The 16,770-nt window shown below is 49.2% G+C and overlaps 1 protein-coding gene across 3 annotated transcripts in view; it reads left to right on the forward strand.

Moving 5' to 3' along the window:
• Positions 1-15,248, forward strand: part of LOC113242773 (zinc finger protein 555-like) — a 31,815-nt gene extending 16,567 nt beyond the window's left edge. The window contains exons 1-5 of one of the 3 annotated variants that reach the window (XM_057312017.1): positions 1,623-1,763; positions 4,832-4,981; positions 10,341-10,467; positions 10,890-11,073; positions 11,454-15,248. In XM_057312017.1, the coding sequence (XP_057168000.1) occupies positions 10,434-10,467; positions 10,890-11,073; positions 11,454-12,942 (1,707 nt within the window). In that variant the 5' untranslated portion in view covers positions 1,623-1,763; positions 4,832-4,981; positions 10,341-10,433 and the 3' untranslated portion in view covers positions 12,943-15,248. Of the gene's footprint in view, positions 1-1,622; positions 1,764-4,831; positions 4,982-10,340; positions 10,468-10,889; positions 11,074-11,453 lie in introns of those variants that run through there. The other 2 variants (XM_026481011.4, XM_048227006.2) reach the window with 2 other exon arrangements.
• Positions 15,249-16,770: the final 1,522 nt, after the last annotated feature.

The raw sequence follows: 16,770 nt of genomic DNA on the forward strand, positions 1-16,770 counted from the left end.
GACAGCCAGCGAGAGAGGGAACACAAGCAGGGGGAGTGGGAGAGGAAGAAGCAGGCTCATAGCGGAGGAGCCCGATGTGGGGCTCGATCCCATAACGCCGGGATCACGCCCTGAGCCAAAGGCAGACGCCCAACCACTGTGCCACCCAGGCGCCCCACTAAGGCAGACTTCTAAATCTCAGGCTGACCTATTGAAACTTGGTATTCATTATTAATCCATATTAAGCAAAAATGTATATAATCATACTTTATTTTTAATAGTTTATGAATCCAGGGGCGCCTGGGTGCCTCAGCGGGTTAAGTGTCAGACTCTCCATTTTGGCTCAGGTCACGATCTCAAGGTTGGGAGATGGAGCCCTGTGACCCGCTCTGCCCTCAGTGGGAGTCTACTTGGATATTCACTCCCTCTGTCCCTCCCCCCTCAAATAAATAATTTTTTTTTAAAGATTTTATTTATTTGACAGAGAGAGAGAGCACAAGCAGGGGGAGCAGCAGGCAGAGGGAGAGGGAGAAGCAGGCGCCCCGCAGAGCAAGAAGCCTAATGCGGACCCTGGGATCATGACCCCAGCCGCAGGCACACGCCCAACATACCGAGCCACCCAGATGCCCCAATAAATTAATTTTTTAAAAAAATTGTTTGTAAATCGAACAAGTGATATCGGAGTTTGGACGTCCAGTTAGTCTCAACCTAGAGAGTGTTGTCTGACACCAGCGGGCGTCTGAGATGCCTTGGCTGTTTAGTCCCCATCTATTAAGGGTATTAAGGGTTTTCGGGTCCATCCCAAAGCCTTACACAGACTGTTTGTTGTTTTCAGTTAACATAGGAATTCAGTTGCCTTAGGGACATCACGGCATTTTATATTGCAAAATGCCCTGGGGACACATCAAAACCCTGACTGGAAATACATTTCCTAGCCGCGTAGAAGGCGCCCTGCGGATTTTAAGGGCTGCCCGCGCTCGAGCTAGGGCTGCGAGGTCCCAACCCTTCCGGGACAGGGACCCAGGGACCCGGTTTGTTGACCTCGAGAGTGGGGTGGGAGGGCACGGGCGGGCCCCCGGTGTCAAAGGTCACCCGTGAAACCCGAGCTCCCTGGGCCTCCCACGAGGTGACGTCACTGTGGAGGGTCTTTGTTCTTAAACAAAGAGCACAGGTCCACGGCGACCTCGACCCCAGGCCTTCCGGTCCTTCTGCTCCTGTCCCGGCTCCAACAAGGGGCGCTCCGCGGGGACGCTGAGTCAGGACTTCCCCGCCCAGGAGAAGGACGCGAGCGGAGCGCCCACCGGCGCGGAGACGCAGGACCCGATGCGCCGGGAGGGGGTTTCGCTCGGAGCGAGCGTCCGGCGCGGGCGGGTCAGCCACGTGTGTCCGGACGGCCTGTCACTCAGGTGCAGAGGCGTGGTCATGGAGAACCGTCCAATCAGAACGACAGGGGCGGTTCTCGGAGAACAATCAGGGACTTCTGGGTGGTGCCCGGGGAGCTAGCCAGTCAAGGACATGGGCCCTGAGCGCTATCCAATCAGGGGTATCAGAGGCGGGTCTCGGAAATCTGTCCAATCAGAGGCCCTGGGAGAGGGAGGTCCCCGAGCACCGTCCAATCAGGCGCGGGGGCGGGCGCGCTCGCGGTCGCGTGGACGTGGCTCTGGGCCGGCCCGGGCGCTCCAGCGCACCTGCCCCGTGCGGCCCCAGGGGTCCGGTGCGCGCCGCTGTCATCTGCTGGGCCCTCAGGGAGGACGCCCGGGAGTTTGGAGCAGGGTTGCGAGATGGTGAGTGCGCGCGGCCCGGGCTGAGACCGGGAGGGGCTGGTTCCAACCGCCCGGAACCGGCTTCCTGCGGCAGCGGGCCCGGGGTGGGGGGGGGGGGGACCCGATCCGAGTCTCCGCCCTCGACCGGGGGCTCGGGGACTCGCAGTCCTGGGCCGGCTCCTCGCCGAGGACAGCCTCGGGGGGTGGGGGGCGGGCGAGGAGTGTGGGGACCTGCAGGGCACCCTGGGCTCGGGGACCCCTGGCGGGTCCTCGGCCCCAGGTGACCCCGACCCGGTTCTCACTGCCGGAACCCGAGTCCGAGCGGATGCTGGTGTTGCAGGGAGAGGAGAAACGGCTCCTGCCGCCGGGTTCTCCATCCAGGGGGCTGGTGCGGCCTCCCGCACACATCGCGCGGGGGGCCCGGGCGCCCTTTGTTCGGGGGGGCACCTCGGGGGCCCTGCGGGCGGGGGCCCCGCGCTGTCGGCCGGCCGCACGAGACCCTGGAGTCCCACGCCTGGGTGCGTCCGCTTGAAAAGCTGCATTCCCTTAGCGGAGCCTCGGTGTTCTAGCAAATGTCCAGTACGTTTAATTAACGGAGCGTGAAGGCGAAGATGACCTGTTTTCACCGGAGTGAATTTCAGGAAAATAAGGAAATGCCTTGCATTCCACCTGTTAAACGTTCTCTTTAGATGCCTCCAGCGTGGAGTAAGTTTCTCGGGGCAGTTCCTCTGAGGGGTGACCGGCGGGATCCCGGGGCCCACCCGTGAGAGCCCTTGTGGGGGAAAGAATGTCCCAGAAGCGGAGGATCTCGGCCTCGCGGGCGGCTGCCGGGGCACGACCCGGTGCGCCACGTGCGGAGGCCAGCTGTGAAGGACGTAGACGCACAGTGTGTGCTTTTCCTCGGCGGCCGCCAGGTGTCCCGGGTTCGTAGTACCCTCCGCCGCAGCAGTGTCCGCCGATAAAGAGGCGCTTTCGTAGTGAGACGTCAGTGGGTCGCCATCGCCGCTCTCAGGGGCATCTGCTGCCCTTCAGGTGCCCCGCAGACCCGGACCTGCTTGCGGTCGTTCAGGCGATGCGCAGGCCCGGCCTGGTTCTCGACAACGTGGGGCTGCGTTTGGACGTTTGTTCTCCTCTCAGGGTTCCGAAATTGGTGCTTGTCTCGTCTCCCCCATCCCCAAACCGCGCCCGGGTTATGGATGTAATGCAAGTTTTTGAAGACCGTAGGTCTGGCTTGGGAGGGTTGGTATCAGTAACAATGAGCGCCCCCCCCCCCCAAGAATGTGTTCCTCCTTTCATTTGTCTCGTTTCGGGTATTCCCCTCAATGTTTTCAAATTTTTCCTTTTGGTTCTTTCATAGCCTTCACTTTCCTTATTTAATACTGATGAAATTGGCTTTTACCATAGTACGTGTTACCTTTTAAAAAGAATTTTCCAACTTGCTGTTGCTATTAATTAGGTAGTGAAGGGACGCGGGGAGGGGGGGCTCAGCCGGTGAAGCGTCTGCCTTTGGCTCAGGTTATGATCCCAGGGTCCTGGGGTTGAGTCCTGCCTTGGGCTCCCTTCTTGGCACATCGTCTGCTTCTCCCTCTGCCTTTCCTGCTCTACATGCTGTGCTCTCTCTGTCAAATATGTAAATAAGACATATTTTTAAAAAATTAGGTAATGAAATTGGGTTTATACTGCAGTTTTACCCTGGATTCTTATTAGAAATGTTGCTCTGTGACTATCATTTTTGTTCCACGGGCGTCCTGCATATACAGTTCTTAGATGAGACACAAAGGCAAGTGTTTCTTTGCTAGTTTGGTGCCTTGTTTATTTCCTGGTGGTACTGACCAGATCTCTAGTATAATGTGGACCAAGTGAGGTGCCGGGCGTACCTGATTCCTACCTAATTGTTTTTGAGAAAACAGTGAGCTTCACACCATTTATATATTCCTTGTTTAGTTTTGAACAGTCTTTCATTGGTTTTCCTTTATCAGGTTATGCATGTTAGTTACCATCATTTCCCGATGGTAAGAATTTTATGTATGATCGTCGGATATTATAAAATGGTTTTGGCAGCTCTTAAGATGATTACAAGTAAGTCATAGGAATTGATTTCAGAGTTGTGTAACGTATAGCATCAGTGCAGGAAGGTGCACACGACCCAGTTACAGTTGACAGATACCTTAGGAAATAATCCTCTGTGAAATTTTGAAATTCATCCCTAAATGTAGAACTTTCACACCAGAAACCCCACTTGGAGTGAACCCCAGGGTCAGGTCCCCTCACTCTCCAGATATAACTAATGTGGAATTATAGACAGACTTACATGTATGTTTGTAGTTCTGCATATATAGCTGTGTGCATGCGTGCATCGTGTCACACGTGTGGATTTATATGTATTTTCAGCAGTTTAGGTATCCAGCATAATCTCAAGTGCCTACTTTTTGGCTTTCCTTTACTCTGCCCTGCAACCAGTCATCCACATGTGTCTGTCTAGCAACGCGGATATAAATGTGCGTACAGCACACACGTCAGTACGTACATACCCCTCCTGATTGCTGTGCCACATTTTCCATAGTACTTACGTTGGCTTATTTATTATTTTCCTCCAAGAGAATTTGAAATCCACAAGGTCCAGAATTGTTGTTTCGTTCAGTGCTGCCGCCCTGGTGCCTGCCAGTACGAGGACCTGTGTAACGGCAACCTGAATGCATTTTAGTCCACGAAAGAGCGAGAAGTCAGACCCTCAGACAGAGCAGTCCCGCAGGAGACACACGGCTTTGCCGCGACCTCGAGCCCGAGGGGGTGAGAGTGGAACGAGACTCTCCATGGTGCCCTGCAGACATCGGCGTATCTTCTTCCCACCTCGGGAGACACTAGGCACAATAGCAGAACCCCCGTAAGGTGTGGGTGCAACAAGTGTGGGTGTTGGAGGGCGCTGTCCTGCGTCCCCTCTGCCGTGAACCGGTGTGCACGATACCTGCCCTGCGGGGCTCCTAGGGACACAGGAGCTGACATGCAGAAAGCTTTTTGCAAAGTCTTTTGCATATTTTGGGTTCTCAGTGCACATTGTTTTATAGAGATTTTATTTATTTATTTGACAGAGAGCAAGCACAAGCAGGCAGAGCAGCAGGCAGAGGGAGAGGGAGAGCAGACTCCTCACTGAGCAGGGAGCCTGACGTGGGGCTCGATCCCAGGACCCCGGGATCACGACCTGAGCTGAAGGCAGACGCTTCACTGACGGAGCCCCCCAGGTGCCTCCTCAATGCACATTTTAAAAATTAATGTCATGTTACAGTATTTGATGGTTTCAAGCTGGGTGTGTGGGGCGTCCCTGCCTCCGTCTCTTGAGGCTGCTGTAGCAGCAGGGCCGTAGACTGGGCGCTTAGAAACGATGTGCGTTTGTCTCTCACGGTTCTGGAGGCTGGGAAGTCAAAGGTCACGGCCCTGGCAGATTTGGTGTCTGGTGAGGACCTGCTTCCTGGGGCGAGGGTGCTCTCTGGAGACTCTCATAAGGGCACTCATCCCATTCCTGAGGGCTGCTCCCTCATGACCTGATCCCCTCCCAGAGCCCCCACCTCCCAGTACCGTCACATTGAAGTTAGGATTTAACATGAATTTTGGGGGGCACAACATTCAGTCTGTAGTGGTCCCCAAGGCCACCCTCAGTTCAGAGATTCGTTAGGATTCTCAGGACCCAGCGTGGAGTTGTGTTCACGGCCCTAATTTATTACAGCGCAAGAATGTAGAGCATGGCCCGCAGAGGGGAACCGTCCCGAGGAGACCAGCTGCAGTTCCAAGGGTCCCCTCCACGGGCTTCACGCAGGCTGCGCGAGTGCTCCCGGCAGCCGGGCGTGATGGCACATGCGGAATGTTGTACTGGGAAAGCTAATGAGAGACTCAGCAGGTCTTTTAATGGGGGCTGGTCATGGAGACACCGTCTGTCTAGCACGGACCAGGATTCCAGACTCCCAGAAGGAGAGCTGGGCTTCAGCACAAGACATTATTTGCATAAAAAGACACAAGGAGTCTCTCCGAGCAGGGTGGTGGGAAGCCCCCGCCAAATCCAAGTTCCTATGAACCAGCCAAGGACCAACCTTGGAAGCAGGACTTTCTAAGGATAAGGACCCTCTGACCTGTTCAGTTGCACTTCTGAACACCCTGTTCCTTTGGTCCTTGGACAAGACCTCCCTACAGCACATTATCTCAGTAGTACCCTTTGCAGCTGAGGGAGACCAATCTGCAGTATTGATTTTGGTTATGCCCTTTAGGGGGTCCTGGACTTGCCCAGGTCAAGGAGATCCCAGTAACTATAAAGGTAAAGGTCTTAAAATATTAGGGGGCTTCATCATCAAAATTTCTGTATTTTATTTTTCTGTATTCTTTTCCACCTGGGCTCGGGTGTTGGTTCCCGTAGGGCACAACTCTGGCCAGGAAGTTGCAGCTGACCTGAGTGTCCCCAGGGGTGAGATGGTCTCCTGATGGGACGTGCATGAGGCAGCCCGGTCAGCAGGCCCCCACTGTGACTGATCTTGAGTAATTCGGTCTGGTCCTTGTTCGGAGGGACTGCCTGTGGTGGTTAGTTTCAGACGGTTGTGTTGCCTGCATCACCAGTTTGTCCACCTTACCAGTGTGGGCAGCATCAGGGGCGTGGAAGGAAACGGAAGTGAAAGGCTTGATTTTAGATGGTCTCATCGGAGCACGAGGCCTCCCTCACTGGCAAGTGTAAGTGACCAGATGGACCGCCCCGAGTTTTCATAGCTTAGGGCCTCACGGAAGTGTCCTCAATCTGCAGTGTTCCCAGAGTCAGAGTCCTGTTCGCGGAGCTTATACCTGCCCCCGGATCAGTACGGTGTGCGCTGAGGCTGAAGCAGCCCGTTGTGGACACCGTGGGTGTGAGCTTACGGTCACGTTCAGGCAGTTCAGAATTCAGCGTTCCCCAGATCACTAGGGCCGTTCTTAGCAGCAGCGAAGCTGAAACACTGCAGGGTCAGAAAGTTGTGTTGCCAGGAGCAAGGCTGGGTCTACACAAGCTGCTGCTGGGCAGGGGTCAGTTCCTGACGCTCGTCAGAAATAGGGTTTCATGATTGCTGTTCGACGAGCTGGAGACTTGTACTTCAAATTCCCGAAGTGTATCTCCAGGTGGAGATTGCCTGTCTCTTCATTGTTTCCCTCTTGTTTCGGACCTCCACTAGGTAAAAGCTCAGTGAAAAATCATGTTACAGAGAACTAAACTTGTTCCTAAGGCCTAGAGGTTAAATTCCACTCCCCGTACCAGTGGCAACGAGCAAGGAGGTCGTGTCCCGTCGGCACTATTTTCTCTACTGGTGGGGAGGGTCCCTCTGGCACTTACGAGGTTACACGCACGTCTGCCTGCACGGCTTTTATCTTACACGCGGGGGCAACAGCCACAAAGCAGGACTGTTTTAAGTACAAAATCCCCTTCCCCTTTTCTTTTAATCACAGATATTTTAAGAAAGATTATATTTATTTGAGAGAAAGAGAGTGCGCACAAGCAGGGGGAGCGGGAGAGGGAGAAGCGGACTCCCCGCTGAGCAGGGAGCCCTACTTGGGGCTCGATCCCAGGACCCCGGGATCATGACCTGAGCCGAAGCCAGATGCTTCGCGGACAGAGCCCCCCAGGCGCCCTCATCACGGATTTGTTCAAAGCCTGTATTAGTTTTGTAGCATTGCCATAACAAATTGCCATAAACTGGGTGCTTAAGAACTGCTTCTCTCTGATTTCGGGAGGCGAGAAGTCCATAATCAATGTGGTGGGAGGATTGTGTGCCTGAGCCTCGCGTCTGGCAGCTTCTGGCAGCGCTGGCGCTCTGCTTGTCCCCATCTTGATGTGGCCGCCTTCCCCATGCATCTGGCTTCATGTGACGTTTCCCTCTTAGAAGGCCACCGGTCAGCTTGGATTGGGGCCTATCCTAACGGCCTCGTCTAAACTTGGTTACACTTGCAAAGATCCAGTTTCCAAGTACGGTCACACTCATAGGTACCAAGGGTTAGGATTTCAACATACCTTTTTGGGAAGACATGGTTTAAGCCACAGTGAGGCCCTGGTAGTCAGTCAGCGTTTACAGGGGTAGCATTACAGCTGCCAGGGAAGATCCTGGCTCGGGTGCGTGGGCAGGTCAGGTGGCTGTCATGGCCCAGCAGCAGCTAGGTAAGAAGAAAGGGTGGGGATCCCTGCCTGCTAGGCCCTTGGGTTAGCTCAAGTTTTGCCCCCATTCTAGAAAGTGATTTAACTAATTTTGTCTCCCAATGCAGTGCAAACTTTTCATATTTTTTGGCGCGTCCATAGTTTACCTTGGTAACTTGGGGGGCGCTTTCTCCTCCTGCCTGGAGGAGTGAACAGAAATCAAAGACATCACCAAAGCACAGCTTTGTTTTTCTTCCCTCGCTCAGAGAGCGTGGCCGAAAGGAGCCAGTATATCCAGCATGCCAGGCGTCCTGGGGCTGGACCCGTCATTTTTACCTCTTGTCAGCTCTTCACAGCAGACAGCAGCTCAGCTGATCGTCCACACCACAGACGACTCCTAGCCACCTGGGCACCAAAGCCCCGCCATGTCCTCCCTGGCCCCCTTCCTCTTCCCAGACTGCTTTTGCTATATTTCAGCGAGTCAGGGGTGTTTTAGCAAATTCCACCTCTGATGCCAACTGTGACTGGTGTCTCCAAGACCACCTTGTGTCCTGCTAGTCGAACCCCTGCGACTTAGCGTATAATTTTACTCATGACTGTGACCTGTCACAACAGAAGGACACACGGCAAGATTAGCAGACGGAACAGGTATGGGGAGAAGTCCGAGGGAAACCAAGTGCCCGTTTTTAAGAGTTCTTTCCTGACGGAGTCACCCAGAATGCACCCAGCAATGAGTCATGGCAACACGAGGAATATTGTCTACCGGGGGGCTCAGTAGAGACTCGGTGCCTGGGATTTCTGCTCCAGACTTCCAGAAGGAAGGCAGGTGTTTGCTGTTAACGATCTCGTGTGCACAGCAGTTTAGTCACAGTGGGAAATATCAGTCAGGGTGGTGTGAAGCCTAAAACCCAGGCTCCCAGACACCAGCCTTGCCAGGAATCGTGTCTAAGGATAAAGCTGAAATGTCAGGCTCTCTGCATACTAGGTGTGAGGATTCGCTGGAGGAAACACTACAGGTAACGAAGAAAGTTCCGCGGACTCCGGAACCTCCCGTTGGTCCCTGTGCCAGTCCTAGGGGTTTTCCTGTTCATCTGCTTCTCTGTTGAATAGGTAAATTCTGGCATCAGAGTCGTTGAATGAGAGTATTGTCTCCTGCTCATGGATGGCAGTGGGTTGAGGAACATAAACAACAACAACAACAACAAAACCAGGGTTTAAGGGAAGCCTGCAGCTCAGCGGTTCCTATGCTCTTGGGGAGGGGGCTGACACGCTCATGTGCCTAACAGGGGAGGGACACGCAAAGGAGAAAAACTGAGGGTACGGCCTGAGGATGATGTATGAGGTACCGCGTCTACCTGGAACTTTTTTTTTTTTTTTAAGATTTTATTTATTTATTCGACAGAGACAGAGACAGCCAGCGAGAGAGGGAACACAAGCAGGGGGAGTGGGAGAGGAAGAAGCAGGCTCCCAGCAGAGGAGCCTGATGTGGGGCTCGATCCCATAACGCCGGGACCACGCCCTGAGCCGAAGGCAGGCGCTTAACCGCTGTGCCACCCAGGCGCCCCTACCTGGAACTTGATATGAGGGAGGGTTTCCTTTGTAGGAAGGCGCTGCCTAGGTCTTTATGTATTTTATAGTCTCGGGCAAACTCACTGTCAGATACTTTTGACTTCAGTTAACTCCTTTGCAGGGTGGGGATTTTAACCTTATCCTCAAGGTCAGCAAGAATACTCCTCCGTGGTTCTGGTGGAAAGAGCTATTTTGTCGTCATATTACATTTGCCGTGGGGGGGGGGCAGATGCACCGAGTTCTCACGTCTGTGTCCTTTTTCCTGAGCTCTGACTTCTCAATAACTTCCTATCCCATTCCTGTATTACACGATACATTAACAAGACTTCTCCAAAGGAATGTTATCATTTGGCCAGCAGAAACGGTCTGCTTACGGCCTGGAGTTCTTTCAGATGATATGGTTAGCTGGCGCCTGCTGCAGGGGGCTTCCGATAAGCCTCTTGGGTCTGGTGAGGGGAATGGAAGGAAGAGTTCCCAGTCCTTCAATGTGTGCTTATTTCATAAAAGCGCACCCAGGTTTGACGTGGTGCTTAGTGATGTGGCGTAAAATAGGGAAGGAGCCAAAGTAGTTTGTCTCACAAGGGATCAGTGGGTCTTACAATGCAAATACTTGCTTCATTGTAGAGCATTTCTGTGAATTTTCCAGTGTGGTCTGAACCCTTTGGATAAAGAAGAATGAGGCTTGATTTGGTTGCAATAAAAGTGTAAAGATAGGTTCAGTGTGTGGTGGTTAAATTTAAATTGTTAAATTACCGTGGACAGAGTAAGAGATCTGGTGATCGAGTCCTAGAGTAGATGTTAGGTGACGACAGAGTCTTGTCTGAATTTCCTGTGAGTCGAATCCAGTTGCTCTGTGAGTCTCAACTTTCCTTCTGCACATATGTTGGGTGTTGTAGGACTTGGTGGTCTTTGAGGATGTGGCTGTGGACTTCACCCTGGAGGAGTGGGCTTTGCTGGATTCTGCTCAGAGGAAGCTCTACAGAGAGGTGATGCTGGAAAACTTGAAAAACCTGGCCTCCGTGGGTAAGAATGACCTCATTCCTTCACTTAGTCATTTAGAGAACAAGCATTTCTTGCACATCAAGCGTGTTTCAAGATTTGGATTGTGGAAAGGGAATACATTAATTAGTAAGACAGAGAGGGTCACAACCACCATAGAGCTAGAATCTAGTGGTATCTGCATGAGAAGGAGAATCTGCATTAAATTTATTTTTTCTGTCTGTAGGGCTCCCTGTGTGTCATCAGTGAAAATAGATTTCCTGGGTCATTGAGGAGCCCAGTGACATTTCTGTAATCCTGTTAGAATTCTGTGTTTATTAAATTGCTTACCACTTTGGCCCCTTGTACTTGTTATTGGTGAAGCCCTGATGCAGCTAAACTCCTCAGTTTCATTTCGACCAGCAGGTACCTTCTGTCTTTAAAACTTGTTCCCTTTTTGCTTTCAGATGACGAGATTCAATTTAAAGCCAGTGGGTCAGTTTCTCAACAGGATATTTATGGGAAAAAAATATCCAAGGAACATAAAATGGCAAAGTTCATCAGAAATGATTCCTGGGCCTCTGTTTTAGGGAAAATTTGGGAAGAACTTAGCACTGAAGATCAGCGCACAAAGCAGGGGAGACACCTGAGGTGAGTTGCACTCACAAGAGAAAGCACTGTTCCAGGGGAGAATCGCGGCATGTGATGAAATTGAAAGCCTAGATCAAATTTGTTTATTCATCGAGAATTTTTACAGAAGGATTTCCTTTAAATATGTTGTTGATGTTGAATGTTAAAAACATAATTCAGTTGAAAACAATTAGGAGGAAAAGCCACATTGAAGAAGCAATGTTTTCATAATTCCTATGGTTGAATCCCCTTCCATGATGTTCAGTTTATTCTGCTTTATCAGGGTAGAAAGCCTACACATTCACTGAAAGTGATGAGAATGGAATCCTAATACTTATTAGTGAATAGTGAGAAATCACTAATCAGACTTCTGATGATAACATGCTTCTCATTCTTCACAGAAATCATGTGGTGGAGAAACTCTCTGAAAGTAATGATCCGTGTGGTGAAGGCTCCAGTCAGATTCGAAATCATAATCTGTACCAGAAAACTCACACTGGAGTAAAAGAGTATGAATGTAGCTCATATGGAAAAATCTTTGCGCATCATTCCTCCCTCAAGAGTCACATCACTGCACACCCTGGGCACAAACCGTATCAGTGTCAGGAGTGCGGGCGGGCCTGTAGTTGTCGTTCACACCTACGAATGCATGTGAGGACCCACAACGGAGAGAGAACCTATGTGTGTAAATTATGTGGAAAAACCTTTCCTCGTACTTCATCCCTCAACCGGCATATAAGGATTCATACTGCCGAGAAGACTTACGAATGCCAGCAGTGTGGGAAAGCCTTCATAGATTTTTCAAGTCTTACTGGTCATGTGAGAACTCACACTGGAGAGAAGCCCTATAAATGTAAGGAGTGTGGGAAAGCCTTCAGCTATTCCTCAACTTTTCGAAGGCACATGATAACACACACTGGAGAGAAGCCCTATAAATGTGACGAATGTGGGGAAGCCTTCAGCTATTCCTCAACTTTTCGAAGACACATGATCTCACACACTGGGGAGACGCCACATAAGTGTAAGGAATGTGGAGAAGCATTCAGTTACTCCTCAGCTTTTCGAAGGCACATGATAACACACACTGGAGAGAAGCCTTATGAATGTAAACAGTGTGGGAAAACCTTTATTTACCTGCAGTCCTTTCGGAGACACGAAAGGATTCACACTGGAGAGAAACCCTATGAATGCAAACAATGTGGGAAAACCTTCATTTATCCCCAGTCCTTCCGAAGACATGAGAGGACTCATGGTGGAGAGAAACCCTACGAATGTAGCCAGTGTGGGAAAGCATTCAGCCATCCCTCATCCTTTCGAGGACACATGAGAGTGCACACTGGAGAGAAACCTTACGAATGCAGTCAGTGTGGAAAAACTTTCAACTGGCCCATATCCTTGAGAAGACATATGAGGACACACACGAGAGAGAAACCCTATGAATGCAAACAATGTGGGAAAGCCTTCAATTTGTCCGCTTGCTTTCGGGAACATGTGAGAATGCATTCTGGAAACAGATCATATCAATGCAAGCTATGTGGGAAAGCATTCTATTGCCACATAGCCTTACAAAAACATATGAGAAGGCACACCGCAGAGAAGCTCTACAAATGCAAGCAATGTGGCAAAACTTTCAGTTGGCCTGAACTTCTGCAGCAGCACGTCAGGACACACACTGCTGAGAAACCCTATGAGTGTAAGGAATGTGGGAAAGTCTTCAAATGGCCATCGTCTTTGCCAATACATATGCGAGTGCACACAGGAGAGAAACCTTACGAATGTAAGGAGTGTGGGAAAGCCTTCAGTTGTTCCTCGTCCTTAAGAAGACACGTACGAATACACAGCACAGAGAGACATTTACTTCAGGGACGTGGGAAATTCTCCTGCAAATGAATTCATGCCTGATGCTTCAGGAAATCCCCAGCAGGAGAGAAAGCTTATCAAAGCTGTAAATACGGTACTGCCTTTGTGAGAACCTTATCAAAGTAGACCTGTGGGGCGTGTATCGCCAGTTCTCTTACAGATAAACAGTTAGGTGAAAAATAGCTCTCCAAGTCCTCTTCGAGCTGTCATTCGGAATTTTGGAGGTGGTGTTTTTTCCCCTACATTTCCATAAATAAACCTTCTATCCTTACGGTTTGTCGGACTCGTGGTGATTTGAAGTGTATTTTTAATATGGAAGTAGTTTTAATTTCTTAGTTCTTTAAATTCTTTTTTTTTTTTTTAAGATTTTATTTATTTATTTGACAGAGAGAGAGACAGCCAGCGAGAGAGGGAACACAAGCAGGGGGAGTGGGAGAGGAAGAAGCAGGCTCACAGCGGAGGAGCCTGACGTGGGGCTCGATCCCGGAACGCCGGGATCACGCCCTGAGCCGAAGGCAGACGAACTGCTGTGCCACCCAGGCGCCCCATTAGTTCTTTAAATTCTTGAAGGGGTTTTTGGAACAATGGCATTTTGGTATTTATTGGGATTTTCTTACTAGCTTAGTGTGGCGGGTCCTGGATATCACCATTATGTATTTACTACCTTACTGAGAATCTGTTTATTTTAGCCAGAGGGACCTTACTGCATTTTCTTTACAAATAGTTTGCAGAAATTTGTGATTATGCAGAGTTCTTCAAAAGCACAGTCTCATGTGAATTGTCATTTTCAACTCTTTTGCTTTGCTCTTTTTTTTTGTTGCTTGTGACTGGAATTTGGACAGTAGGCCTTTACTGAAGAGCTACTTTGTGACCATGAGCTGTTAGATACAGAGTTTGGTGGTTCCTCTGGATTGTGTTGTCAGTGTGGGCAACGGTGGGACCTACATTTCCCTTCCCTTTATGATTATGTGGTCAGATTTACCAGTAGCCTAACTTGGCATGAGATTTGGAAGGCAGAAGTGGAGAAGCCATTTCTGTGTCTGGAGCCACGTTTAAGTGTGAGAGACGCAAAGGGGCTTTTGGACACCAGCCCATTTTCCTCATCATGGCCCTGCAAATCAAGAGTATCATGGGAAAAAAAAATGCCACGTGCTTAATTCCCATTTTTCCGAGTTCTAGGCTTCCACGAATGTCTCCGTGAGCTCTGTATCAAGGATCCACTTGTGTGGTCTTGCACTCACAGTTTGGATAGTCCTACCAACTCGGGTGTATTCTCTAGAGCACTCGTTCTGACTCACATTTCGTGATCTTCTCTGATGCCATGATTCTCCTCTTCTCTAGATGTTCACATTTGTGTAGAAGGTCTAATTTGTCTCGCGAACACCGTATTTCCAATACTTCTAGTGACTCTGTGATCCTGATTCTGCCACAAAAGCTACAAGGCTGCTACAAAGCCGAACAACACGTGGGACTTTGTTAACCTATTGCATTTTGAAGTTGCTCATCGACCTTCATGTATTAGATTTTGGGAGAGGTGAATGTTGTTCCTTAATATGGGCTCAACTATTACTTTTGATTATGTGTCATGAAAACAGTATGTATTTTATCTTCAAGGAAAATCTTTTGTAGATATTTCTTAGAAATACACTATTTACTGCATGTTCACATCACTTGTATATTTACTGTATTATTTTCCTAAGGGCTGTGGTAACAAAGGACCACGACTGAGTGACTAAGGGCAACAGAAATTTTGGTCTGACAATTCTGACGGTAGAAGTCCAAAATCAAAGTATTGGCCAGACCCTGCTTCCTCTGCAGGTGCTAGAGAAGGGTCTGTTCCAGTCCTCTCCTAGCTTCTGGTAGTTCATTGGCTAGTGGCAATGTAACTAATCTTCCCACTGCATTCTGCGTGCATGCGTGTTTGTCTCTTCGTGTGGCATTTTTTTTATAAGGACAACACGTAGCAAGTTAGGGCTCACCCTATTCCAGTATCCCCACCTCTAATTATATCTGTGACAACACTATTTCTAAATAAGGTCACATTCTAAGGTACTGGAGCTGGGACCTCAACATACAGATTTTGGTGGACGGTTCAACGCATAACACTACCAAATATTACTCCCTTTGTCATGTACTGAGAGAATAGATTAAACTATTCCATTGCAGTTCTGGATTCCAAATCGACTGTGATTTTGTTAAGCATTATACATTCCAAGTCAGTATTCCAGGTGCATACAACTTAAGGTATTTTGTCATGTAAATTTTATTGTTATTGTTACATAAACATTTGTTATTAAACTGGTTTCTAATTCACTGTTAATAAAACCTTAAATAATTGTTTTGTCAAAAGTTTCTAACCCAGACCGCTGGGAATGCACTTGTAGTCAATGGAAATTGGGGGCCTTGAATTCAAACAATTTGAGTGAACCCATGAAGGACAGTGGGATAGATCAGTCAGGTGTTTGAAAAGATATATTCTCAGATTTGGGCTTGTGTTTGGTGATTGTGGAAGGCAGAAATAATTGGATTTAGCTAACTAAAACAGATCAGTAAAGCAGCAGTAATTATTGAGAAGAGGGGATTTTTTAAAAAAGATTTTATTTATTTATTTGAGAGAGCACAAGCAAGGGGAGCAGCAGAGGGACGGGGAGAAGCAGGCTCCCCACTGAGCTGGGAGCCTGACATGGGGCTTGGTCCCAGGACCCTGGGATCATGACCTGAGCCCAGGCAGACGCTTCAGTGACTGAGCCACGCAGGTGCCTCGAGAAGAGGGGATTTTTAAATAGATCTATCTGAGAGAGATTACAAGTTGGGGTAGGGGGAGAGGGACAAGCAGACTGGGTGCTGAGTGCAGAGCCTGCTGCAAGGGCTTGATTCCACGACCCCTGAGATCATGACCTGAAACGAAAACCAAGAGTTGGACATTCAAGTGACTGAGCCACCCAGGTGCCCCGAGAAGAGGGGAATTTTTAAAAATTTTTTCATTTAAATTCAATTTAGTTAACATGTACTGTATTGTTAGTTTCAGGCATAGAATTTAGTGATTCATCAGTTGAATATAACACCCAGTACTCATTACATCAAGTGCCCTCCTTAATGCCCATCACCCAATACCCCACCTCCACCCCCACAAAGAGGGGAATTATTTGAAAAGTTCTTGTTTTAATTCCACATACAGTGTTTTGTTAGTTTCGGGTGTACAGTGTAGTGATTCAGCACGTCCATACATCACCCTGTGCTCATCAGGACAAGTGCACTTCTTTATCCCCGTCACCTATTTAACTCATCCCCCCATCCCCTCCCCTCTGGCAACCAGCAGTTTTCCATAATGAAGAGTCTGTGTCTTGATTTCGCTCTCCCCCCCACCCTTAGCTGGTTTTGTTTCCTAAATTCCACCTATGAGTGAAACCATACAGTATTTGTCTTTGACTGACTTATTTCACTTAGCATAATACTCTCTAGCTCCATCCTTGTTGCAAATGGCAAGATTTCATTCTTCTTTATGGCTGAATAACCTGTGTGTGTGTGTCTGTGTGTGTGCGTGTGTGCGTGTGCGTGTCTATCTCATATCTTCCTTTTCCATTCATCAATCAGTAGACACTGGGGCTACTTCCATATCTTGGCTCTTGTAAATAATGCTGCTATAAACATAAGGGTGCTGTATCCCTTTGAATTGGTATTTTTCTATTCCTTGAGTAAATATCCAGTAATGCGATTGCTGGTTTACAAAGTAGTTCTGTTTTTCACTTTTTGAGGACTCTCCATACTGTTTTCCACAGCAGCTGCACCAGTTTGCATTCCCACCAACTGTGCAGGAGTGTTCCTTTTCTCCACAACCTCACCAATACTTGCTTTGTG

Source organism: Ursus arctos, unplaced genomic scaffold (assembly GCF_023065955.2).
Source record: "Ursus arctos isolate Adak ecotype North America unplaced genomic scaffold, UrsArc2.0 scaffold_14, whole genome shotgun sequence".
Taxonomy (NCBI): domain Eukaryota; kingdom Metazoa; phylum Chordata; class Mammalia; order Carnivora; family Ursidae; genus Ursus; species Ursus arctos.